The sequence below is a fragment of the Rhinatrema bivittatum genome, chromosome 4 (assembly GCF_901001135.1).
Source record: "Rhinatrema bivittatum chromosome 4, aRhiBiv1.1, whole genome shotgun sequence".
In the NCBI taxonomy this organism is placed as follows: domain Eukaryota; kingdom Metazoa; phylum Chordata; class Amphibia; order Gymnophiona; family Rhinatrematidae; genus Rhinatrema; species Rhinatrema bivittatum.
In genome coordinates, this window is record NC_042618.1 from 191,645,600 (window position 1) to 191,672,534 (window position 26,935).

The following is a 26,935-nucleotide window of genomic DNA, read 5'->3' on the forward strand; positions in this document are numbered from 1 at the left end:
TGATTAATTTCGAAGAGTGTTCAATGAAGGTCAGGGGATTTTGCTTGTCTTTTTGGACATTTCATCAGCCTTTGACACTTTAAACCATGACATTTTATTGATTAGACAGGAAGAACTGGGAATGTGTCAAAGTCCTGGCCTGGTTCTGCTCCTATCTTGACTGTGGTTTGCAACGTTTCACTGTGGCAGATAACCACTCTTCTTGGTTTCCGCTATAAACAGGTATTCAAGAAGAATCTGCTCATTCAGCCAGTCTGTTTAACTTTTATATGCACCCTATATGAAGGGTCCTGGCCATTCTTAACTGAGATTACAAACTATACATGGATAATATACAGTTCTCATTACCTATCCTGTCATTGATAGAGAAGACTCCACAACAGGTAGGACGTGTTATTGATATGTTAGGGCAATGGTTTCTGAGAAACAAGTTGGCATTAAACATCAAAATATAGAGATCTTGTACTTAGCCCAGTTTTCACATGAGAATATTCCATCTTTTTTCATTTATAAGGATTGGCATTTACCAATAACTCAGATGGTCAGAAATTTGGGTACTACACTGCTGCTAAACCCTCATATTAAACAAACTGTTTAGAAGTTGTTTTTAAATTGAGAGTTGTGCATCATCTTAAGCCTTTATTATGGCCTGACCCCTTCGACTGGTAGTTCAGAATTCAGTAGTTTAAATTACTGCAATGCTGTTTATTTAGGTCTTCCAGTACCACACTTAGAGTTACACAAGTAATTAAAAATGCAAATGCTTGTCTGATTATGGGCATGTCATTTTGAGAAGATATTCTTCCCCCATATTACAGTCATTGCATTGGCTTTCAGTCATCTGGTTCATCAAGTTTAAGGTCAAATTGATGATTTTCAAAGCTTTACATGGCTTGGATCATTTTGTCATTGAAACTATACTTTCCCACTTAGTAGTTTTATTCACAGGGATGATATTTTCTCAAAATTCCTTCTTTCCATCACATTAGTTTGCATGAAACATGGGAGCATATTTGCTGTTGCTGGCCTGACCCCTTTGGAACTCGTTATCCAAGGACTTGAAGGCTAAAACCTGCACAAAATCTTTCAGAAAAAGACTACAAGGTTTTTGTTTGAACAGGCATATAGGGAATGATAAATTCCTTCATTGCACAGGATGGATTGTCCCAATGTGATATTAGATTTATTCTGTCTGGCTTGGGTTTATTTAAATATTATTATTGATGATGATGTATGTTTTTATTGCAACCCATCTAAAATAATAGATAGATGGGACTGAGGTATTTTAAATAAAATACATATAATTTCCAAATCAAAAGTACATGTGTACTTTTGCTTTGAAAATTATGTAAAAATAATGTAAATGAAAATTATGTAAAATAATAATGAAAATTATGTAAAAATAATGTAAATAATAACATAGTAATACTTGCAACAGGCTCAGAAAGACCAACTGTTATGGATGGAATAAGGTTCAAACTATTATATAAATTGGGATATAAAGAACCTTCTTTTCCTTTTTATTCAACTTTTCAAACGCAGTGGTAATTGACCTTCATACTAGGCATCATTGTGTGGTAGATATATTTTTTACTTTGTCACTCTGCCTTATGCTTAATCATCGGTCAATCCTAATTTTTTAAAAAAAATTTTGTATATGCATTAATTCACCCAGTGATGATTTCCAAATTTGTTAGCTGTCAGCTGTATTTTCAAATAAATAAAACGAACTTATCTGATCAGTGTTTCTTCTCCAAACTTAATGACTACCATTGAATTTGAGCGTGATGCCCTCTAATATATCAGCAATATACGATTATACTGCTGTGCTATGCAGTATAATCGTATATTGCTGATATATTAGAGGGCATATCCAGCATAGCTCTCTGCTTCAACAGCAGTAAAATTTCAAAGGAGATACACATGTAAATGTAGCAATTTTCAAAAGCCCATTTACGCACATAAATCTTTAGAAAATTATCTCCTTAGATTGTGAGTCTGGACAGGAAAATATCTACTGAACTTGACTGCAATTCGTCTTGAGCTATGCCAAGCAAAAGACTTGAGGTAAATCTAAATCAAATAAGCAAACAACCACCAACAAGGTCTGAATTATTTAGACTGGGTAAACAAATAAGCATGGGTGTAGCTTGCTTACTACCCCAAACTAATTAAGCTAGATATTTCACTTAGAGGCAGTTCCAACACTGCTCTCTACATTAATGGTGGGGGTGGAAGGGAAATAGAATCAAAAGGTTACTAAGAGCCAAGAGTAACAGATAAATATGAGAAAAAGAAAAGTGCAAAACTTGCTGGGCCGTTTGGTCTTCTTCTGCCGTCATTTCTATGTTTCTATGTCTTTTGCCATGGATCTGTTTGCTGTCTCGTTACACGTGTTACACGAGGCAGCTGGGATGTTGGTTGGCTCCCCCGAGATTGGGTCCCCCGATTTCCACATTGTGGCTGGCCCGAATCTAAGAAAGAAGAAGAATCTACAGATGGATAAGACGAGGTAGCCATATTTGAGGTAGGTCTCTGATCGTTCTGAGAAGTCTGGCGAGCGCTGGATTGTGCTTCTTCTCCTGAGGATTCATCTGAGGACGTCTGAGCGAAGGTTACTGTCCGCTTTTGTGTACGGTTTGAGGACATCCATTGATATACGAATCCTTTCTTATAGTCATACTTGTCTCTCTGAAATTTCTTTTATTTAGATAATTTTAAGTCTCATTTAAACTTTTCCAAATTTTCTTCAAATTCCAAATGTTGCTGTTCAAAAAGTTCCAATGGTGAGCTATTCTTAATAGCTTCAAACTGTGCATCCAGTTCCTCCTTCAAGGTGGTTGTCAATTGTTTGGTAGTCTCAATAATTAACAATAAATCAAAGGAACATTTATTTAGAATTTGATTCCATCTGGTGACAAAGTCAGTGTTCTCAGCATGTAAAAGTGGCTCCTTCTGTACTCTAAGATCTCAAGGATTTGATTTGATTGCTGAGTGCAGTTTGGCTCTGTGTTTGTTCTGATTTCTAACTATACCATTTAGTTAGTTGTCCTGGGGTCTATGAAGAATTTATCTGTCCCTGTGAGAACCTTCTCAATGTCAAACAACTTCTCCCTCAATATAAAGGCGGAAAAACCAAAGACACAATGACAATTTTGTGTTGTGGAATACAAGTGTGTGATATTGGGCTTACTATAACATAGAGAATCGAGGATGGTAGTTAGAGCAGTATAAGACCCTAGGAAGCCAGTATTCAAATCCTACTGACACTCCTTTTGATCTTGGGCAAGTCAGTTCAACCTCCATTGCCTCAAGTACAAAAGCTCAGGAGTGAATTTTCAAAGACGTTTCACATGTAAAAGCAATTTTCAAAAGCCCACTTACATGCATAAAGTCCAGTTACACACATAAAACCTTTTGAAAATTCAGTAAAATTTCAAAGGAGATACACATGTAAATGTAGCAATTTTCAAAAGCCCTTTTACGCACCTAAATCCTTTAGAAAATTATTTCCTTAGATTGTGAGTCTGGACAGGAAAATATCTACTGAACCTGACTGCAATTCGTCTTGAGCTATGCCAAGGAAAAGACTTGAGGTAAATCTAAATCAAATAAGTAAATAAATGAAGCCAATTTACTCACCTCACACAGACAGGCTCCATTCCCTGTTATCCCATCCAGACATGTACCGTGGCCGCTGCAGGGCAGCTGAGAGCCACCCGGGCATTCTGACAAAGCAATATGAATAAGTCACTGAGTCAAATGCTAATACCATAATATTAGATGCATTATGAACTGAGTTTGGGAACAGAATATATCATCACATTACAAATTTGGGACTGAGAACAAAAGAAATTTCCACCCCCTGCTTGACCAGGTATCTATTTGGATATATCAGGTACTTATTTTAGAAGACTAATCTGTCCTATTCCTCCCCACAAAAAAAAAAAAAAAATCCCCTTCTACTTTTCTGATAATTAGATTGTGATAGGGAACGTTAGGTACTTTAACACAGGGCTGGCAGGGTAGTCAACTACCTCAGACTGAGGCTCCTAGAAAACCCTCCCTCCGTCACTGGATTTAGGACCTTCAGAATGTTACTTCATTTATTTATTTTAATTTTCAGTCAGTCTCCTTATGAACTGTAGGAGAAACATCCTCATATGGCTGCACAAGGTTATCCGAATTCTGAATTAAATTTGAATGTATTAAAACTCATTGTCTACACTTATCACAGATAACCATTTCAAGGCAGAGTCCATAAAATAAAATATTCATAAAAATTTTTAATGCATACAATTATGCATCACAAACAACATGTGCAGACATTAAGCTGCATGTACCCTAAGGGACTTAAGAGCAAAGCTTGGGTTTGACACATAGAGGTGGAAATGAACAAAAACGAAGCCTGGCAATTCATAAGGAAGATCCCAAATTATAAGCCTGTGTGTACAGAGAAGTTTTTAAAGCTTTTTCAAATGTAGTATTGCAGACAGTCGACTGAATATGTTCTGGTAATGGGTTCCAAAGATCTGGATCTGCAATCCAAAAGGCTCTCTCTCTCTCTCTTTTACAAGTCCAAGTGTGCAAGCTTTACAGAGGGAACCTCTAACAAGTATTTCCCTGCGGATCTTAAAGTGTGTGAAGGTATATAGATCCCCAGCACAGTGTTAAGCCAGTAATCAACATCATCATATATTATTCTGTGTATTAAATGAGGGCTTTAACTGTATATTGGACCCACCACCTAACAGGCAACCAATGGCAAGTGAGAGGGTTAAACTCCTTCATTGCAAGGTTCTTTCATTAAGAAGCAGCAAAAGAATCGTTTTTTCTCTTTGCAGACTCAGTGTTAAAAAGGGGAGAAGAGTATCTATGCTGTACTCTTTCTACAAGACAAGAATAGGACCTAAAGGGAGGTGAAAAAACCAGAAGGAACTGTCAGTGCAGAGAAAACATATTTTCCTTGCTGTTGACAGATAGCAATAACTCACAAACAAAAATAAGGGATATAACTAGTATACAATCAAAAAGGAAAAATTAACTAGCTATGTGAATGAATGTTAGCTACAGATATTAAAAATTATAATTAACATGGATGAAATATATCTGTAATTTGACTATGATTGTGAATTTTATGTTAATAATAGAATTTTTGTAGAGATAAGACCTCAGTATTGGCAGGAGATCTGTAACAACAGAAACTTCTTGTGGCCAATTGGTCTTATAATCTCTAATTTTAAACTTTTAATAAAATTACTTAAACTATTTTATTAAATGCAATTTTAATTGTTATTCAAAAGAACTGTAATTTTTAATTATTATTTTTTGTTTTTAATAAAAGCTGGATACGTGTCTCTGAACAGTTTTTAACGGCACTATTAAACCTGAATTGGTCACAACCATAAAGCTCTTTAATTACTGCAACAATTTTTACTGCTGAAGATTTTGTTGAAAAATGATGTTACAATGTTCATAAGGTTAACAAAAAGTTTGTATGACTGATGAAACTATGTTGCAGCGATTTGTTGACAAATAATGTTACTTTTGTAACTCCTCACTGCTTGCTTCATTGAAAAGTGCTTTGACAAAACTGTTCATAAAGAAAAGGCAAGCATCTATGCTGTTTAAATGGACTTGACTGTCTCAAAACGAATTTATGCCTTTGCGCTGTTCATCAATTTATGCTGTTCGTCAATTGCTGTGGCAAAGCATTAAATGAGAATGTCTTAATGCAAAGTAGTGTGTCATATCTACTGAAAATGCTTAGCTGACTCTTCAGATGGTAACGTATCCCAAAAGCAATGTATGAAATTTAAACTCTGTAGCTAAGCTTATATTGAAACTTAGCAATCACATTTCAGTCTCATGACTTGATGACCGGGCGGATGGTAAATATCACACTGCCTCATACTTAGTTGTAAACCCCGACAAAATTGCAGGCCGATGCAATAACCTGTGTGCTGGATTTCTGAGCACAGTTCTAACACACAGGTTAAATATATTTTTAACTCATGATCCAGTAAGCTCGTGATATGCTAATGCATCAGGAGGTAAATGTGCAGTCAGCACAAACTGACCACACATTTTAACTTCAGGAAAGTGGAGTATCCCTGGAAACATATCACGGAGAATACTGGAGCAAGACCAGATAGCTGGATAAATCTGTATTTATCTGGCTAAGTGAGAATGGGTAACCTCAGCAGATATCCTGATAAGTGGCAGAGGCTATTTGCGGCCACCTGCCACCACTTAGCTGGATAAGTACAGACTTAACAGGGTCATTCATCAAAGTGCATTATGGCATTAACGCAATAGTTATTGTACTGCATGGTGCAATCAAAGGATCGGAATTGGAAAGAGAGAGAGAGAGAGAGAGCCTCTAGGGTGGCACACATAGTAGTCAACTATTTATATCACTATAGGAGGGCCAGCTAAAAACTTGAGGTGAGGTTTTGGGGCCAGTTTTATATGCAGAGTAAGACTTATTAACAGCATAGTACACCTCAGTGAAGATTTGATGTCATTTGGAGTGAGGAAGGTGAGATTTCTACAGTGTTCTCTCGCCCTAGCTTGATAGTACCCTGGTAGAAAGTCTATCAAGCTAGGGCAAGAGAACACTGTAGAAATCTCATCTTTGTGTGACTTTCCTCACTCCAAGTGACGTCAAATCTTCACTGAGGTGTACTATGCTGTTCGTACATCTCACTCTGTATATAAAACTGGCCCCAAAACCCTACACCACCACCAAAACCTCACCTCGAGTTACTAGCTGGCCCTCCTATAGTGATCTAAATAGAGACGACTACTATATAGGCCTTATAAAGAGTCTGTCTCTCTCTCTATCTCCCCTGTTTCAGCTAATTTTGGTCTCTAAGGGGGTCATTCTCTAACGCTATCGCACATGAAAAGGGACGCCCCCCCCCCCCCGCTTCACCCCCCCCCTCCCCCGTTAGACCTTAGAGAATCCAGGCCTAAGTGACCAGCCTTTCATAATAACTAGAATATTTTTAAAATCTTTATTGTCCAATAAACAAACACTTTCTCTGTCTAGACATCTTCACCGTATGAGTTCCCCTTTAATATTTTGTAATTTTCAAATTTCTGAATATATAATGTTTAAATACTGGCATGCCTGTATCTTGTGGTGTTGAAATGAATGAGAGAGTCTGGCAAAGACTAGGGGCAGGAATGCATATAAATCATGCCTAGACATGGACAGGAATGACTGGAACTGGGAAAACAAAGCCTTTCAAGGGTCTTGACAATATAAAGCTGACTAAAAGAAGTCCAATTACAGGTTAGAAAAGCAGGGCACCTCTTAAGAGTTTGTGCGTGTTAACATTATGAATTCCTAGGTGCAGATGCTCATGTAAGACACTTACCATGACATTCTGAGCCCCAGAATCCATCAGAGCATACATATTCCACTATTTCCTTCTGGCAAGTGTGTCTACAGCCTGAGAGGGAGAGGATTTCACCTCCCATGTTCACTGTATAACTTAAACAGAAAGAAATTAAACTGGTCCCACAATACGAGTTTGGGAATGTGATACAGTCACAGAGAGATGGCGTACATGCAGTGGTCCTACAAGAGTCCTTACCCACTCTGCTTTTCAGGATATCCACCATGAATATATATTAGATAGGTTTGCATGCAAGAGAGGCAGGGCATGCCCAAGCTATCTCATGAATGTTTATGGTGGATATCCTGAAAAACAGACTCGCTAAGGGCTCTTGTAAGACTGGGTTGAGAATCATAGGTAGGAAATCAACAGGGAAAGAGACAAATGGAAAAATGGAAGACAGTGCATATATAATGCCAAAATAATCCTTACCCTTTGTACAGTAGCAGGGCTCGCAACCAAACGTAGAAAGTATCACAATCTAAGTTTCAGCCAATTACTATTCAAAAAGGCAGAGCCCCACCCAGGTATTTTCAAAGGGGGTGGTGCTCTTTGGATAGTGATCTACGATTGGATTTTGGGGATCCAATCAAATCCAATTGTAGATGATGATTAAAAAAAGAAAGGGAATCAGCCCCTATTGGAAAATACTGACTTGTAGATCAACATTTTAATAAATTTGATTATATTTTTTGTGACAAAAAGTTAATATAATATAACACATTTCTATGACAAGTTTTAATATGAGCTTTCAAAAAAAAAAAAAGGAGTTTTGCAGGAGAGAAAAATCAGAAGATGGCTGCTCTCTGCTCCCAAAACAACGGATGAGACAATCTGATCCACACACAAGGCAACTGAATCCCAGATAGATTCTACACTCTACTCTTGCATTGCCTAGAGAATGCCATTTCACCTTCTTCAATAACACAACTGTTTTTGAAGAAGGTGAAATAACACAATAACAAGTATTATGTTAAAGTTTAGGAAAATGGTCAAGGCTTGTCAATTTCAGCACACCTATGGTTCATAAGGAAGACAGTACTAGGAAGATGAAGGTGCTGTCTAATTCCAACAATGTTATGTTTGTACTGGCTTAGATGGGGTATTGTTCATGTATTGGTGTTTTATGTCATCATTCTGGAGGACTGATACCTGTTTTTTTGTTTATGAATTGTTTTAGTTATGAATGCTTCTACGTTTGTTTTATATTTATTTTTTTATGCTTTTAGATTTGCTCCATGTTTTATGATTTATGAATGTTTGCTTGGAAACCACCTAGGAATTCTGATAGGTGGTTTATAACCTTTAAATAAATAACAAATAAAAATCATCTCTTTGTGTAAAGTTGTTAGTTTGAAAGCTGCAACCTCCTAATTGCCTGTCAAAGCCTCATTCTCAAATTACCTTCAGCAGAAGAATTCTGATTTCATTAACCATGGTGATACCATGCTTCTGCAAATAGAACTCCTCAGCTCAAAAATAGACAAACATTAAACAAACAAGAAAAACAAAACAACTCTGACCATTGCACTAGTCTCATGTACCTCAAATGCAAATATATAGAAAATTGTATTTCATTTTTATGATTAATTTCTTCAGTAGGAAAAATAGCTTTCTAGTACAAGAAAAACCACCTATACCCCCTTCAGGGTCACAAACAAGTCTGGTTTGCAAGATCAATGTAGTTATCATTTGTGAGGTATTTGCAAGCAATATGGCTTTTTTTTTTTTTTTAATAAGGTCAAAGTTCTTATTGCATCATTTTCTTACTTAACACTTTTTGTCTCCAAAAAAAAGATTGTTCCATTTTGCATGCATGATATACCTTAGAATGTTGCTCCTAAATATTAAATAACTAGAATGCTACATATGTATATTTTTGGTTCTTCGGTAAAGAGGACCTTTTTACAGTCTTCAAGGACTAGATGTTGCGCTCGGGGGTGGACCCCTGGCCTGTGGCAGTGCGAGAACCGACCACAGGGGGCGGAGCACGAGAGGAGACAGAGGCAGTGTTGATCTTCACCACTGGAAGCCCGCAGTCTCCCCGGGAGGAGATCGTAGGGACCCGGGCCACTGGGACTTAGGTGGGCCTCGCAGGGTCTCCTGGGAGTGTCAGAGTCTGGCGTGCTCACAGGAGCAGGAAGAGCGCTATCGGTTTCGAGCTGGGAACAGGTTGGAGATGAGCGAACCAGAAGAGTGTTGGTGATAACAAGGCTAGGGACAGAGCCAGAATCAAGCAAGGTCAGGCAAGCAAGTTCAAAGTCCAGGAATCAGTCCGAGGAGTGGTCAACGAAGCAAGGGTCAAGATCCAGAGGTCAGGCAAGGTCGAAGAGCAGGCTGAGGTCTTAGGCAGTCAGCAGACAGGCAGGCAGGTCAGGAACAAGCAGAGGTCTTTGGCAAGCGCCAGGCAGGCAGACGAGTCAGGAACAAGCAGAGGTCTTTGGCAGGCGGCAGGCAGATGAGTCAGGAACAAGCAGAGGTCTATACCAGAAGGGCAGTCCGAGGTAAGACCGGGGAGACGAACAACGCAGACAGGAACAAGCAGGACAGGAAGGCAGGTACAAGCTGGAATGGAACTTCAACAGAAGGATCCTGGAACGAGACTAGGAACAGGCAAGCAGATACAAGCACGCCGATTCGATTGCCAAGGCAAGGAAGTGAGGCCAGGAACTACCTTTTAACATCCTATCAATCAGGGTGCGCCACGGAACTGGGGCCCGCCCTCAAACCCATATCAGGGCAGCTGGTCCACGCGCACGCACGTAGTGGTGTGGCTGACTGTTGAGATGCCAAGACCTGGCGTGGGGCCTGGCATGTGAGTGAAGGCACGGCGACCGCCACTATGAGATGCCAGAGCCTAGCCGGGCTTGCGAGGGCTGTGAGGGAGACAGGACCGGAGCTAGCTGGTTGACCCCGAAGGTGAGCGGTCCTGCGGGCGGGAAGACTGCGGGCAGGGCGCGTAACACTAGAGCTGGCTATCCCTAACCTACTAGCTTCCAAAGCACTCCAGAATTAATTAGATTGCTGCATAAAAACCACGGCTACTCCCTGACATTTAATTCTTTTGTACAGTGGAGTCACTAGGGTTATCCTTAAATTTAACATCCACCCAAGACTGAGTGTAGACTTTTCAGATCTTGTGGAGAATGTGTCCAGATTATCTGACTAAGAAATTGCAGTGGTATGCTCCCAGACATCAGTTAAGATCAAGCCAAGGAGTTTTACTAGCAATTCCAACTTTTAGAGAACTCAGACATATTTGGTTGCAGCCTAGGGCACATTCAATCATGGTGCTTGTATTATGGAATTCACTGCTGGTTGATCTGAGGCTGGAGGGTAATTATTGGACCTTTTGAGTAAAGATAAAAACATGGTTATTCTAACAGGTATAGTTTGCTTTTTTGGGTTGAAGATAGGGGGTGACTGGAGTCAGATTTGAACATTGTATGCTGCAATATATTTTTTTAAATTTTATGTTATGATTTTAATGTGTGTTAATTGGATTATGTTTTTATATGTTTTATGTTTTTGATGGAATTATTCATGTTATTTTTTGTACACTGTCTTAGGTGAATTTTATATCAGAGAAGCAGTTAACAAGTCTTGTTAAATAAATAAATAAATATTTTCTATTTGGATAATAATGTGATCTGGCTTTAGGCCACAAAAAATGTACATTTCTAAGTATTTGCCATGGCACACTGATTCCTCTGTGGATTGAATCTGATATGTATGTATACACATTTGATGCAATATATTACTGTTAAAACATTCCAATGGTCAGCATGCAGCAAATGCCTCTACACAATGAAATAAGATTAATAATTAAGATCACTGGCCAAGAGATCATAGAACAGTTCCATGTAGTCAGGGCTGGTGCTAGCTTTTTTGCTGCCTTGTGCGAACATTTTTCAAAAATTTAAGAAAGGCTTTTTTGATAAGAAAATAACAATATTATTTAAGTAAAAGATGTAGGATGGAAGGAGGTTGGTTGTTGATGATTATAAAAACAGTATATAACCCTGTTAACCTTGGTTGGTGGCAGTGGTTAAAAAGCATTATATGAAACTAGCAACCCTTCCTTTAATTATTTTTTGGATTATTCCTTGCACCATTTTTTGAATTTTTCTGTACATTTTTTTGGTAATTATAGTAGTCCATTTTGGAATCTTTGATAACTGGGTATTGCATGTGTTTATAGTATTATTAAACCATTTTGTATTAGAGGTACATCCTTATTAGGGGACATTTTCTCTGCCATAAGGTAGCCTTAAAAACTGGTTTTAACTGTAATATTAACAACAGTAATGGAAATATTCTAACAGGAAAACAGTGAGAGCTTGAAAACTACTGGTGAAGTAGATTCTTACCTGCAGTCTCTTTTTCCTATCCCCTGAGTAATCTTCTTGCTTCCTCTTGGACAAATCACGGTGGTAGTTGCGGCGCAGGTGGTGCATTCTGTGGTCAGGTTCAGTGTCGTCTGAATATCGTAACGCCGGAATGTCATCTCAACAATGAAAATATTAAACTGTTACCAAGAATCCTGAGCCTTTCCAAATCCTTCCCTAAATTACTCTGTTTCTCCATTCTCATCATCAGCATCTGCTGTGTCAGAATAGCTTCATATTCAGCAGTGGTCCTAGCAGTTGCTTACTTTCTCTGTCAGCAATGATTTTCAGCACTAAAAACATCATTAGGAGGAGTAAGGTGCAGCGAGGTGTGAGGCAGCTATGTAGAAGCATGCCATCTTGAAATAGATTCATGAGTTAGATGGTCCTATCTGTACATCACTTTCAAGCGGTGACAGATCTAATTCAGGAAATGGTATAAGTAGATGTTGAAATGATTGCAAACCCAATTAGAGAAGAGGTGGTGGTACTTGAAATGCTTACATAAATAAGAGTAAGTAAGCCTATGATAGCCAATGGAATACACCCCAGGATGCTAAAAGTACTCAAGAAATGTGGTGACTGCAGCACTCACAACTCGGTTCAACCTGTCCTTGAAGATGGGAGAGGGTCCGGGGGATTGGAGGAAAGTAGTGGTGGTGGGTCTGCTACACAAAAATGGAAAGAGGAGGCAGCCAACTACAAACCCATTAGTCTTAATTTCGATAGTGGGCAAGACTATAGAAATAATACTAAAGAAAGGTAGTGCAGCACCTTCAACCAAGCAGACTAAGGACAGCAGGCAACATGGTGACACAAACTTAAGTGAGTTCTGGTTCAGTAAGGCTTTTGACAGTGTTGCACACAGAAGACTGACAAACAAGCTGGATAATATGGAGTAGGGCAGAAAGTTGTAAACTGGATGATGAACTGGTTGAGCAACAGAATGTTATTTATTTTTAATCTATGAAAACAGAGGGGCGGATTTTAAACCCCCTGCTCGCGTAAATCCGGCCGGATTTACGCGAGCAGGGCCCTCCCGCACCGGCGCGCCTATTTTGCATAGGCCGCCGGCGCGCGCCTATTTTGCATAGGCCGCCGGCGCGCGCAGAGCCCCGGGACTCGCGTAAGTCCCGGAGTTTTCGAAAAGGGGCGGGAGGGGGTGTGTCGGGGGTGTGGCCGCATGACGCGGTGTTTGGGGGGCAGGACTGGGGGCATGGTGCCGGCCCGGGGGCGTGGTCGAGGCCTCCGGACCAGCCCCCGGATCGGATGACGGTGCGCCAGCAGTCCACTGGCGCGCGTAGATTTACGTCTGCTTCTAGCAGGCGTAAATCGAAGAACAAAGGTAAGGGGGGGGGTTTAGATAGGGCCAGGGGGGTGGGTTAGGTAGGGGAAGGGAGGGGAAGGTGAGGCGAAAGAAAGTTCCCTCCGAGGACGCTCCGATTTTGGAGCGGCCTCGGAGGGAACGGAGGCAGGCTGCGCAGCTCGGCGCGCACAGGCTGCCCAAAATTGGCAGCCTTGCGGTTACACGCGTATCTTATAAAATCCAGCGTACTTTTGTTTGGCGCCTGGTGCGCCAACAAAAGTACGTGATCGCATATGTTTTAAAGATCTACCTCAGAGTGATTTACAGTATAAACATATCAACAAAAAACAAATATATGTCATGAATAACATAACCCACCACATCATCAGCTAAATTTAAAAAAAATCAATAAATCCTAACTCGCATAAATACACCAAAAGCTGCCCACCTCCTACTCCCATTTACATTTTGTTTCAACTGAAGAATGATAAACATAATAACATAACAACATTGTCCAGCCACATACTCACTAAACCCACAGCTAGTCGGGTTTTCAGGATAACCACAATGAATATGCATGAGCTATATTAGCGTACCATGGAGACTCACTATATGCTAATTTTTCTCATGCATATTCATTGTGGATATCCTGAAAACCCGACTGGCTGTGGAGTCCCCAGGACAGGTTTGGGAAGCCCTGCTCTAAACAAACCATGTAGAGAGAGGTAATCAATGCAGTTCACTCTGGTGCAGGCCTGGATTTATGCACAGGCTTACGAGGCCTGTGCCTAGAATGGCAAAATATGAGGGGCAGCAAATTTCCTGCCCCTTCCGACCTCCTGCTGCTGTCGCACCACCCTCTATTTCAGCCACACGATCCTCTAATGCAGTGAGCAAAGGGATTAAGCTTGCACGCCAGGCCCCACCACCTATGGGGAGATTTCCAATTGGAGGATGGGGCTTATAAGCATAGGCTTAGTTCCCGTGCTTACTGCATCAGAGGGCTTGCCTGAAAGGATTGGAAGGCCAAAGAAGCATGTCAGAACTTGGAGGTGGCAGAGGGAGCACGGCAGAGCTTGAAGTTTCAGTGGGAGAGTGGACAGGGGAATAGCACTGGCACTAACAGTGCCTAGGGCAGCATCTTCCCCATTACTACTCAACTGCAGGTAAAGGGGATTACTATGAGGACAGGAGATTTTCTTTCTAATGGAGTTTCTTGTCGGACACTGAACTCTACCAGTGGTTGTGGCTGCATGGAGATAGGAGTATGAATGGGTATATTTGTCAGGACAGGGGGGTTATCTAGTTTCTTTATATAAAGGAAAACCGCAGTTTCAGGGGATAAAATATTGTTAGTGCTATCTAGGGGCACTATTTTTGTTATCTGTATTCAAGCATGTTTATTGCTTTTTGTACAATGCATGTTGTTGTATTGCTTTCTTGGTTTGCACCTGCACTGCACAATAAAAATTAAAAACCAAAAAAATATGGGAAATATTCAAGCTGCATGAATTGGGACAAAGCTCCCTGAACCTTTTACCCACAGACTTTGTTGTAGGTACAACTTTACCCATGGACCTTTTGCATCTCATTCTTGTACAGGCACTTTTTCTATGAAAAATAATGCATGTAGACTGCAAAATGCAATCTGCGTAAATACACATTCTATTGCACTTTTTCTACAGCTGGTAGACAACTACAGTATCAGTTGAATTTTTAAACGGTCATGTGCGTAAAAAACGGGGGTTATGCGTGTAGCCGGGCCTTGCGCATACCGCCCGCATTTTCAAAGGGGCCCAGCCACGCACAGAAGTGCCAGGCCCAAGGAAAGGAGCAGTCCAGGGGCCAATGGAGCAGTAAGCAACAAAACAAAACAAAAAAAAAAAAGGTATGAGACAGGATTTAGGGGGTGGGGAGGAGAGGGGAAGAGGGAGTGAGTATGGGTAGGGGGGTTGGGAAGTTCCCTCCCACTCTGCTCTTTAATTGAAGTGGACTGGGAGAGGCCCAATCTCGTCGCTATACGTACTTTTCTAAAATTAGGCCTCCCTGCGCACAGCGCCCACACAAGCGTGCGAGGATTATAAAATCCGGTGCGCGTGTGCACGTGGCCCACAGATATTATAAGATGCATGCGCCAGTGCACACGTTATAAAATCAGCGCGGCCATGTGCGCGCGCCGGGAAGTGCGAGCACATGGACGCATGCGCGCACTTTTTAAAATCTACCCCTATAGGTCTAATTTAACCCCATTGAAACCATCTAAAATGGACAAAAAACATCTCATTATTTTGCTGGAGAGGATGTGAGCAGGAGAGAATCATTACTAGGGATGTACATTAACTTGAAATGACATGGACAATGTTAACCAATGTGTTTTTTTCCTTTTATTATGTTAGTGTGCACTATTAGGAAACAGCGCGAACCGTTTGGAAACTGTGCACTAATTTGCAAATAGTGTGCACTCTTTCTGAAATGTAAGCTCCCACCCAAAATGGGAAAACATTAGCGAAAATCGAGCCCCAATCACCACAATACAACAACACAAAAATGACATAAGAACATAAGAAATTGCCATGCTGGGTCAGACCAAGGGTCCATCAAGCCCAGCATCCTGTTTCCAACAGAGGCCAAAAACCAGGCCACAAGAACCTGGCAATTGCCCAAACACTAAGAAGAACTCATGCTACTGATGCAATTAATAGCAGTGGCTATTCCCTAAGTAAACTTGATTAATAGCCGTTAATGGACTTCTCCTCCAAGAACTTATCCAAACCTTTTTTGAACCCAGCTACACTAACTACACTAACTACCTTCTCTGGCAACAAATTCCAGAGCTGTATTGTGCGTTGAGTGAAAAATAATTTTCTCTGATTAGTCTTAAATGAGCTACTTGCTAACTTCATGGAAGTTAGCAAGTAGCAAGTTAGCAAGTCCTTCTATTATTCGAAAGTGTAAATAACTGAGTCACATCTACTCGTTCAAGACCTCTCATGATCTTAAAGACCTCTGCAGCCCCCCTAACCTTTACCCATATTTGGTGCGATTTTGAGCACCCCCCCCCCCCCCACACACACACACAGCTTTTCAAAGGAGTCACTTGCAAAGCACTGTGGCACGCTGATCCACTTGCTGCAGTGTTTAAGCCTGACCCTCACAGAACCTACGTCCTAATCTGTAGGACCCTAAAGGGGATCACTCTCTAAAAATAAACACTCCACCCTCCCAGAGTTTTCTTCCAAACAAAAAGACATTTACTGATCTAAAAATTATCCCCAGAATCTGAAGCAAAAGAAAACAGTCTATGATTGTTTCAGGTATGGGTGGTCTTTCGTGCCTGGGGTTATTAATCCACCCAGAATTAAACCGTTTTATATTCTTTTCAACACTTGAGAAACCAGTGGGCCTTGCCTGTATATTATTTCTATGCTTATTTACAATTTCAGAGAATCACTTTTACTGAATTGGAAGAATCCTTTTTTGAAACTGTGCATAAATATAATAAAATTTCCATTTGACATGCAATGCTGAAAGCAAATTGGAAGGGGGGCATACTTACATTGTTTGATTTTGTCATGGAGTACAGATTGAGAGGTTATAGGTATTACTTGTGCTTTTATCATGGCTTATAAACATCTCTCTTCTCAGTCAATATGAGAGAAATGTAATTCAAAATTATACATTTTTCCAGAGTTGGGGGCAAAAGTGAAGATTAGGGACTCTGACATGCACATAAAGTAACCATTTAAGTGGTGCCCTATATCATATGTTAATAGGCTGTCACAAGCTTTCTTCCTTCTGGAGACAAATCTTTGTGTATTTGGAGAAAGTATTAAATGTCACAGTTGTCTGGTCAGGTTGCATGGGTCTTCTCAATACATTCTTCTTCAGATTTTTTCCCCCCATAGCAAAGCATTTTTTAATTGTATCTTTTCTTTTGGCAAATAAATAAATAAATCATCTTACTAACTGGAAAGGGGATACACACTCAACTTTTAGAAATTGGAAATGGAACAATTTGCTTCCCTGGAAACAATAAGGTGGCATGACTTGTCTGCTTTTAGATATTTATGCCACCAACAATCTTATTTTCGCTTTTGGGCAAAAATTAAATCTGTTTATTTCACCTCACTTGTACCGACTGACTTGTCATGTAACTGATCATGTATATCTAGTAAAGGGAGAATGTGATTGGTGTGAATGGGAATGTGTGTGTATATGGTAAAGGGAGAATGTGATTGGTGTGAATGGGAATGTGTCTATATGTGGTAAAGGGAGAATGTGATTGGTGTGAATGGGTATGTGTGTATATGGTAAAGGGAGAATGTGATTGGGGTGAATGGGTATGTGTGTATATGGTAAAGGGAGAATGTGATTGGTGTGAATGGGGATGTGTGTGTATATGGTAAAGGGAGAATGTGATTGGTGTGAATGGGTATGTGTGTGTATATGGTAAAGGGAGAATGTGATTGGTGTGAATGGGTGGGTATGTGTGTATATGGTAAAGTGAGAATGTGATTGGGGTGAATGGGGTGAATGGGTATGTGTGTATATGGTAAAGGGAGAATGTGGTTGGTGTGAATGGGTATGTGTGTATATGGTAAAGGGAGAATGTGATTGGTGTGAATGGGTGGGTATGTGTGTATATGGTAAAGTGAAAACGTGATTGGGGTGAATGGGGTGAATGGGTATGTGTGTATATGGTAAAGGGAGAATGTGGTTGGTGTGAATGGGTATGTGTGTATATGGTAAAGGGAGAATGTGATTGGTGTGAATGGGTATGTGTGTATATGGTAAAGGGAGAATGTGGTTGGTGTGAATGGGTATGTATGTATATGGTAAAGGGAGAATGTGGTTGGTGTGAATGGGTATGTGTGTGTATATGGTAAAGGGAGAATGTGATTGGAGTGAATGGGTAAGTGCGTGTGTATGTGTGGGATACTTGGGGAATTATAAACAAAATTGGGGGAAATTCAGCCTTTTTGATTCCTTGGTTTCCCTATCTGGTTTGTCACAAGTACTTGATTACGACACTGTTTTTGAGTGTACTTGTTCATCTGATGTTGGTTGATTAAATAAAAATTTAAAAAAGAAAAGAAAACAGTCTGTTAAATGCCATGAAGCACCAGAATGCAGTTACAGTTCTTGATGCTACTTAGTTCAAGTACACTGGACCCCCCTCGGTATTCTCACACGAGATTTTTCAGCCCTTCAAATCCCAAGCGAATCAAGAGAATCCTCCCCTTCTGCCCCAAAAAGTGCGCACAGACAATAGGCTTGACCAAACAATCCTCTCCTTGATGTCTAAAGGTTTGGATCTTCCTGGGGTAGCCTTCCTCCCATCAGGAAAAAGAGTAACCCCTCTCTCAGGCTCCGCTATGGAGTCCAAGTCAGAATGCAGTCCCTTAGCTGCCTCTCCCCTCCGTTCTCATGGAGCTCCCTTTTCTGGATTTATAACCTCTTTCACCCAGCCTATGAGATCGGAAGCACTTTTCTTTTAACACTGGACCCTAAAAGTTGCTTTTCTGGATCTAGTGGAGGAAGAATGTGTATGTGTGTGTGGGGGGGGGGGGGAAGGGATGGATGGGGGAGCAGGCAGTCATACAGGGTTTATATAGCAGCTGTTAGGTGCCAGATTTATGGTGGATAGAAATTGGAAGTCTCCTACAAACAATTACAACCTTTGGATCAAAGCCTGTGAAATGATGATGTATGAAAACTGGTGCTCTAAAGGGGAAATAGGATGCTTTTATGAAAAGGTTGGGTGGGGTCCTTTTATGGATATGTTAAGAAGAGAACATGAATCATGAAGCAGTTGAATCTAGGTCAAATCACAGACCAATGAAAAGAGGTTAAGATTATGTTTTTTTATATTGACTTGGTACACCTGTTCAATTAATAATGCTGCTACTCCATAAAGAGTGATAAGGAGAAGGTATGATGTGTAAGGGTGTGCGCATGGATGTATATGTTTAAAGTGTTCATAAAGAATCAGTGAACATTATTTTCCTCCTTTGCCCTTAACATGCCCTTGGGAATACTTCTTCTTTGAGTGGCTAAAGTATGCACACTGTGGAACAATACCCATAGTTCAGCTGCATTGAGTGAGGGTAATATTCAGACAGCCAATTTAAATGGCTAAATCACCATTTGCCCATGTAAGTGGCTTTGAAAACTGCCTTCCCCATGACCAGCGGAGCACATCAGGGCTTGATGCTAACACCGGTTCTTTTTGATATCTTGATTAGCGAGATTGCAGACTGAAGTGAGGGAAAAAGATACTCATTTGCAGGTAAGTTAAAAGTCTGTAAGAGCAGACACACCAGAAGGGCTCAAAAAATAGAAAAATCTGGAAGAACGGTAAAGAGTTTGAAAGATGAGCTTCAGTGCTAAAAAGTGTAATATCAAGCTTTGGAATGCACAAGTACATTATTTTTGTTTTGTTTTAGTTTTTTGTTCCTTTTATTCTTTTTTTGTTTCTTTTTATTTGTGGTTTGTTTCATTTTATTTGAAACAAAATAAACCAAAAAACAAAAACAACCCCCCCTCCCAAAGAATAAAAAGCAAAAACCGCTGAGGTAGATCTTAAATAAGTACACCGGATTTTATAAGATACGCGCGTAGCTGCACGTATCTTATAAAATCCGGGGTCGGCGCGCACAAGGCTGCTCAAAATCGGCAGCCTGCGAGCGGCGAGCCGCGCAACCTGCCTCCGTTCCCTCAGAGGCCGCTCCGAAATCGAAGCGGTCTCGGAGGGAACTTTCCTTCCACGTCCCCCCCACCTTCCCCTCCATTCCCCTATCTACCCCACCCCCCAGCCCTACCTAAACCCCCCCCCCCACCTTTGTTGTGCAAGTTACACCTGCTTGAAGCAGGCGTAACTTGCGCGTGCCGCCTCGGCATCCTCCAGCACAGGTCGCAGTGCCGGGGGACTCGGGACCACCCTCCCAGCCCGCCCCCAAACCATCGCCATGCCCCCGGATCCGCCCCAGACCGCCCCTTGACCCCAGACACGCCCCCCCAGACATGCCCCCTCCTGCCCCTTTTACGAAGCCCCGGGACTTACGCGCGTCCCGGGGCTTTGCGCGCGCTGGCGGCCTATGCAAAATAGGTGTGCCAGCGCGCGAGTGCCCTGCGCGTATAAATCCGGCAGGATTTATGCTTGCAGGGCTTTTAAAATCCAGCCCATTGGGTCCATGTCACCTTCTTCCCAGTTAAAACTCTAGAACTACCATATTCAAAAAATTCAAGCCCCCATCTCATGGGCCTACCCGCACCTTTCTCCAAATGCCTCTTACCCCATTCCGTAGGGGTTGCCATAATCAAAATGGGGCAGGAGGAAGAAGTTTATTTGGCAAATTTTAGGATAGGTCATTGGCACAGATTTAGCCGCATAAGTTAACTGGCTAACTCTGAATATTGGAGTTAGCCAGTTCTACTCATTATTATTTCAATTGTATGTTAGATTTAGCTCATGCTCTTCCTTGGTAGCTGAAAGTGCAGGTACCGCAGCTATTTCCCCTATAAATGTTTTGTCTACTTTGTGCAATGATAGAGTTCCAGCAATGATAGAGTTCCAGCACTTTTTCCACTAGTGCTATAGTTATATTTGGTTAGTTTCTTCCATGCACCCATGTATAGCACTTTATCAACCCTCTAGTTTTTCTGTTAAGTTTCCATTCATCAATTTGTATCCCTCCTTTCCAGCTTGCTGCTTAAGACAGGTTACAATAACAACATAAAACAATAAAATAAACAGAGAAGAACTAAAAATATTCTTATGATAAATTAAAACAAAATCTAAAACAGTCATGCTCATAAAACAAATACAAACATATCGCAAACATCCCAAAACTAAAACTTGTAATAGCAACCCAACAATAGCATAGAAACAAAAAGTGAAAATAATCCATAATTACAATCTTACTGTCAGAGTTCTTATTGTAATTATGGCTTATTTTTGCTGAATTAAAAATATGAGCCACAGTGTTTGTTAATTTTCCCTTCTTCCTCTGACATGATGCAGTATAAAAGTAATGTACAAATTATACAACTGGCACATCTAATTTCTTACTGTACAAAATCAATTTAATCTAGAAAATGTTGGTAACGAAAGATTAGTGATATTCAAATTCCTACTTTACCAGCCTTGGCAGTGTATCTTTAGGTAACAGAATAAACAATTTGCTCAAACAATAACACAAGCTTCATTTACCAACAGGTAATTATTATCATCATGTGACTGTGCATCAGCCAGCTATGGCTGGGTTAGACCAGTGTAACTCTGCCATCCTATTCTAGGGTCCCACCGCAGTCCCTGTGATTGCTCCTGCGTGTAGTTTCATCACACAGTTGAAAAAGGCAGTGCCAAATAGGTGCTGAATCTACCTTCCAGCTGGGACTCCCAAAGAATTTTTTATGGAAAAGTCACTGGTGAGCTCTGAAAAAAAGGTTTCTGGATGGATTACAAAATCAGATCAGCATGTAACACTTTTCTTGATGTGTGTGTCTATGTATCTGTATCTATATTATACATCTATAAAATAAGGGGGAGGAACAGCATTCTGTCCAGCCCTGGCATGAATCCCAATCCTTTGCCCCCTCCCATGTCCCCTGAAAGCACTCCCCAAATTTGAAAAATAAAACTGCCCAATGTCCCTCCAATGACCTTGTTCCATACTAATGGCCTCGTTCCCTAAGCATTTTTCCCATAGTCACAGAATGGGAGAAAAGCCTTAGTAAAGCTGGTGCTAAGTTTGGTTGAGCTGGGTCCTGCATTCATAAGTCAGAAAGGGAGGGCAGGGAACCCAGAAAGACGAAAGTGCGACACATCAGAAGGTCTCAGTATGATATGATGAGACTCTTCATATCCAACTGAAGCTAAAAATTTAAATAAATTACACACAGAGTGGATCCCTCTGTCAGCGCACTGTCGATTTGCCACAAAAATAGTTTTTCCAGCTTTCTGCAAGACATTTAATAATTCGGCTGTAATCTCAGTCCATTGCAAATTTGGGGATAATTGAAAATAAAGATTGAAATTTGTATCCTTTTCAGCCCAGTATTCACTGAAATAAACAAGAAGGAAGTAGGGAGTCAGGAAGAGATTGCTTGATAAGAGCAGTCTATCACAAAGCTTATTACAACAAAAAGCTTCCCCGTTGAAGCTCCTCGCTCCTCACAGTTTTTGCTAATACTTCTCTAGTACCAGGGCTTTTTATCAGGAGGTACTTGTACCTTTTCTGTGGTCCCGCTAAACAAACAAACAAAAAAAAGCATCCTGCATGTGAGTACCAGCACCTTTAATTCCAGAAAGAAAGCATTGTTCAGTATAGTAGTTAGTCTTACATCAGCTCTAGGTTTTCACAGCATGAACCCGGTGCACATCTCCAGCTTTAATTTCATGATACTCTCACTTGCACTATCTCTTGTGAGCCATGCACATCCGAGTATCCTACAGCTTACAGCGTAAGGATCCTATGCTTTACAGAATACATTCAACTCACGCAGACACATGAAAGGCCCAGATACAAAGGAAATTCTGATAAGAGACTTTGTTTCTGTCTATGAAGGTACAGACCACAAAGATTTCTTCCCTTATGCTGTGAGCAGTAGTGCATTACTTTTATTCAACACATCATAGAATAGGGCCCCAGAGATGTAATTTCTACCCTAACATTTTGCTTGCATGCTCATGCATTCCCCAAGGATTAAGGGGGGGGGGGGGGGGGAAACATGTTCCAAGTGATTTTCCGAGCCATTCAAAGAATGTGCAAAATCCAGAGATACTTTACAATGAAATTTGTTGACTATTTATGAAGGCTGTACTGCAGCAAATAAAACTTTATGACTGAACACCCTTTAAAGATGAAACAGTAGGATAAGGGGTTTGCATCTCACAGGATCAAGAAAACTGTCTATTTCACTCCCAGACCTCTCACCAACTGGTGACTCTCCAATGAGGGAGAATTGTAAGACATTCAGTAGTCCTTATGGGTCATTTCTGCTATCACTGAAGCCTACAGTGATGTATGAGATCATTAGAAGGATGAATTCCTTCTTATGAATGTATGGGGACCTTCGTTTCCGTTTTTATTTTATTTTGCCTGAGAATTTCAAAGTTATAACAAAAGTTGTCACTGGAAAAATGACCTTGCTATAACACACAGGAGAACAATCATTTGGAAAGCCAGTTTCCAAATGATTTCTTGTTTTGTTCTAACAAACATTGAAATTCCCAGGCAAAATAAAATAAAAATTGAAAACTAAGGTCTCCAAGAATGCATCTTTTTTTTTTTTTTTTTAGGGGGAAAGTGTGGAGAATAAGAACGAAACCATGTTTTACCAATACTTAAAAAATATGAGCGCTCACTTCACATTGAGTAGTTAATTTAGCTGCGAACGAAGGATTGTAAGGCCAAAACTGCAGACTATCTGTTATCATTTCTACCACCTCCCGACTAAACAAACTGCTGATGCCTAGGCATTTTGGCAGGAAATTAAAGGGAGCCTGCCGCACAAAATTATTGTGCATGAACTCTGCAGCCATGGACCGTAGGAGGTTACGGCTCTGGCAACAACCTTTCACGTATCACATTTTCAAAAGAATTTTGATGGCGGGAACGGTCGTCTGATGTCACTGCAGAAATCGTGTGCCCGTGGCGACAAAAGAAGATGGGTTCCTAAAAGCATGGTAGAGTACATGAAAAGGTACTGAAAAATGGAAATCCGATTCCTATGGTAAGTGATTGCAGGTTTCATTTACAGTAATATTCTTTAAAAAAAAAAAATCTGTGGCTGTGCTTTACCAAATCTCCATTGTAAGAACTTAACATAGCAAACCTACCTTTTCCTCCTGCCCTTCCATAGCGGAAGTGAAATATGCGATTAGAAGAGACTTGATGAGTAGAAGTCCAGGGCTCCTCATTCTCAAATTAAACCTTTTCTCTCCTCTCTGAGTTCAGTATTTCTTTAAATGAAGATTACCCTTCTTAGCATCAGCTTCAAAATGCAAGCAAATTACACAAAACAAGGAGGGGGATAAAAACAAAAACCCAGATTATGTGATTGTTTTCTCAGGTCCATGTGGCAGCTTGGATCCTGGAAGGACTGAGCAACAAAGGGCTGCAGCCTTTTTTTGTTTTTTTTTTTTTGGTCTCTTTTGCAAAATAGCAAATGCCACAAGTCAGAAAAAGTTTACTGAAAACAGGAACATCTACGGATTTCCTCTTCCCTATCAGCTCAAAACAGATGGAAGGAAATCCTCCGTTTTCTACTGATTGGATTGAAATACATTGCATTATTAATTGAAGGCAAATCTGATGGGGGGGGGAAAAAAAAGCAGATTGCTGAAGCCTATGGATTAATGAATCTGTTCTATTTTTAATGATCCTATAATCTTTTAATTTTAATAATAAGTAGTGAATGTGAAATCCAATAGCCTAGCACATGGACGGTGCATTTAATCTCCTTCCTTGATTATCATTAACAATTGCTGGCCTCACTCTCTGGACACCACAGGGGTCCTTTCACTTGATGGGTGTCTCTGAAGTCTGGCATCAGTATTGACACCTTGGCAAGATAGTCTGAGGCCGATATTCAAGAAAAGCCAAGCTCCTAAATTTAGGCATCTATATTCACTCAAACTTGGGGGCCTAAATATTTGACTGAAAATTCACCTAAATTTAGGGACCTAAAACTTAGCATCTTTAGTTTAGGGATCCTATTCATTAGCTTGGATTTAGGGTCCTAAATTAAGTGCCTAGTGTTCAAAATCATTGCTAAGCTCCTAATTCCCCCCCCCCCCTCCTAACTGTGCCTCTATAGCCACCCACCTTTTTGGCTCCTGAATTTAGGCACCTTGTGAAACTAGGAGCCTAAATTTAGGGACTCAGCCTTAGTAAATATTCAAAACAGCCAATTTAGGAGCCAAACTCCCAAACTAAGGCCTGGATTTTCTAAGGTCGCAGACCTTAGAGAATCCGGCGGTAACAGGGGGCGAAGCGGGGGACGGGCCTGCGAAAGCCGGCAGCGATCGCATCTCCGCAGTGCAATCGCTGCCGGCTTTCGCACCCAATAGCGCCATCGTAAAAGGTGGTGCTATTGGGCGCGCTACTGGCAGTGATAAAGGGTCTTACCTTTTCATCGCCAGCGAAGTTTCCGCTGCATCCGCCCCATGACACCCCTACGCCTCCTCTTCCGGGGCTGACTCCGCCCCGATCTAGCTATCGCGTGCGAAAAGTCCCTTTTCATGTGCGATACGCTACGAAAATGACACCCTTAGGTACTTAAACCTTTTGAAAATCATCCTCTAACTTTTAAAAATGTAAGTACCTAAGTTTGCTGAAAATAAGCTCCCGACTTTAGGTTCCTAAATTAGGTGCCTAGTGCTGGAAATCAGTGCTTTGTACCAAACTTTGTTCCCCCAACTTGACCCCTTCCATTTTTGAGGCCCCTAAATTTAGGAGCTTCGATAAGGTCAATTTTTAATTTGGCAAATATTGGCGCCTTCCTCCAGAAGTTTATTAGGCACCTAGAACATGTGAATATTAATCTCTCTGCTACCATATTTCAGCAAAATCCATCAAGCAAGATTCACTGTCACCTTAAACTTTAACATAGCCAAGATACATCTTGCTTTTCCCCAAAACCTACTTCCCCCTCTTCCTTCTTTTTCTGCCCTCCTGCTTCTAACAGCCCGCAACTGTGGGTCATCTTTGATACCACTCTCCTTCTCTACACATATTCAAAAGCATGTTGTATCTTTTTACTACTACTTCTATTTCTCATTTCTATAGCGCTACACAACTTACACAGCACTATAACATCGCTAAATAGAGATGTGTGCAAACAAAATGCTCATTTTGATTCTTCTTTTTTTCATTATGGGGATTTTTGGGGGGATAAGGTTCATTTATGCCCAAATTTTCAAAGGCCCATGCACGTAAAAACCGGGGTTTACGCTCGTGGCCTGGCTACATGCGCAAAACCCGGTACACGCACAAGTGCCGGGCCTCTCCAAAGGGGCGGGCCGAGGGCGGGGTCGGAGCGAGGGGGCGGGGCGAGGGGGCAGCAGGAACAGCTCCATTCTTTTTTTTTTTTTTAAATTTACAGTTTATTGTAATTTCCTTATCATTTTACAGAAAAGAAATAAGACATATTGATTCACATCAGCAAAATACTAGCATAAATACCTAAGTAAACAACCTCAATAATTATGTGAATGACAATATACAGCCCTCATAGAGGGGGAACCTCAACAGGTAATAACATAGGAAAATTTTCATAATTATTTATGATTAATTAGGATCATGCCTACTTTAAATAACCAGTTATTCCCCCCATACTTGGGAGGGCGGCCCTAGCTTATCCACCTTTATCCAGAAGAAAAGATTCCAAATGAGAAGGATCCAGAAACACAAATTTATTTCTTTGATAAGTAATTAAACATTTACACGGGAATTTGAGATAAAAGGTGGCCCCCAAGGATAACACCCTCTGTCTCAAATCCAAAAACTGTTTCCTTCTCAATTGGGTATCCTTGGAAACATCTGGAAACACTTGTATTTTCTGACCACAATACATAATCTCTTTATTTCTAAAATAATTCTGAAGAACCAGATTTTTTTCACTCTCCAGACTAAACGTTGCTAATAATGTAGCCCTAGTTTGAATATCATCATTGGACGATTCTAGAAAATCAGTTAAATTGGGGCTAGTTGGTATCAATCTATCAATCCCACCCTCAGAACTCGCTACCTCTCTCTTCTTAGCTGGTAAATAATACATCTTTGATATTATCAACTCTTTAGCTATTCCCAAAATTTCTGTTACATATC

The 26,935-nt window shown here is 40.7% G+C and overlaps 1 protein-coding gene across 1 annotated transcript in view; it reads right to left on the reverse strand.

The window, feature by feature from the left end:
• STAB1 (stabilin 1) overlaps positions 1 to 24,223 on the reverse strand; it is a 335,521-nt gene extending 311,298 nt beyond the window's left edge. The window contains exons 1-4 of the mRNA XM_029599456.1: positions 23,944 to 24,223; positions 11,777 to 11,913; positions 7,386 to 7,501; positions 3,643 to 3,728 (exon numbers count right to left, since the gene is read on the reverse strand). Coding sequence (XP_029455316.1) covers positions 3,643 to 3,728; positions 7,386 to 7,501; positions 11,777 to 11,913; positions 23,944 to 24,024 — 420 coding nt within the window. The 5' untranslated portion in view covers positions 24,025 to 24,223. The remainder of the gene's footprint in view (positions 1 to 3,642; positions 3,729 to 7,385; positions 7,502 to 11,776; positions 11,914 to 23,943) is intronic.
• Between the last annotated feature and the right edge of the window lie 2,712 nt (positions 24,224 to 26,935).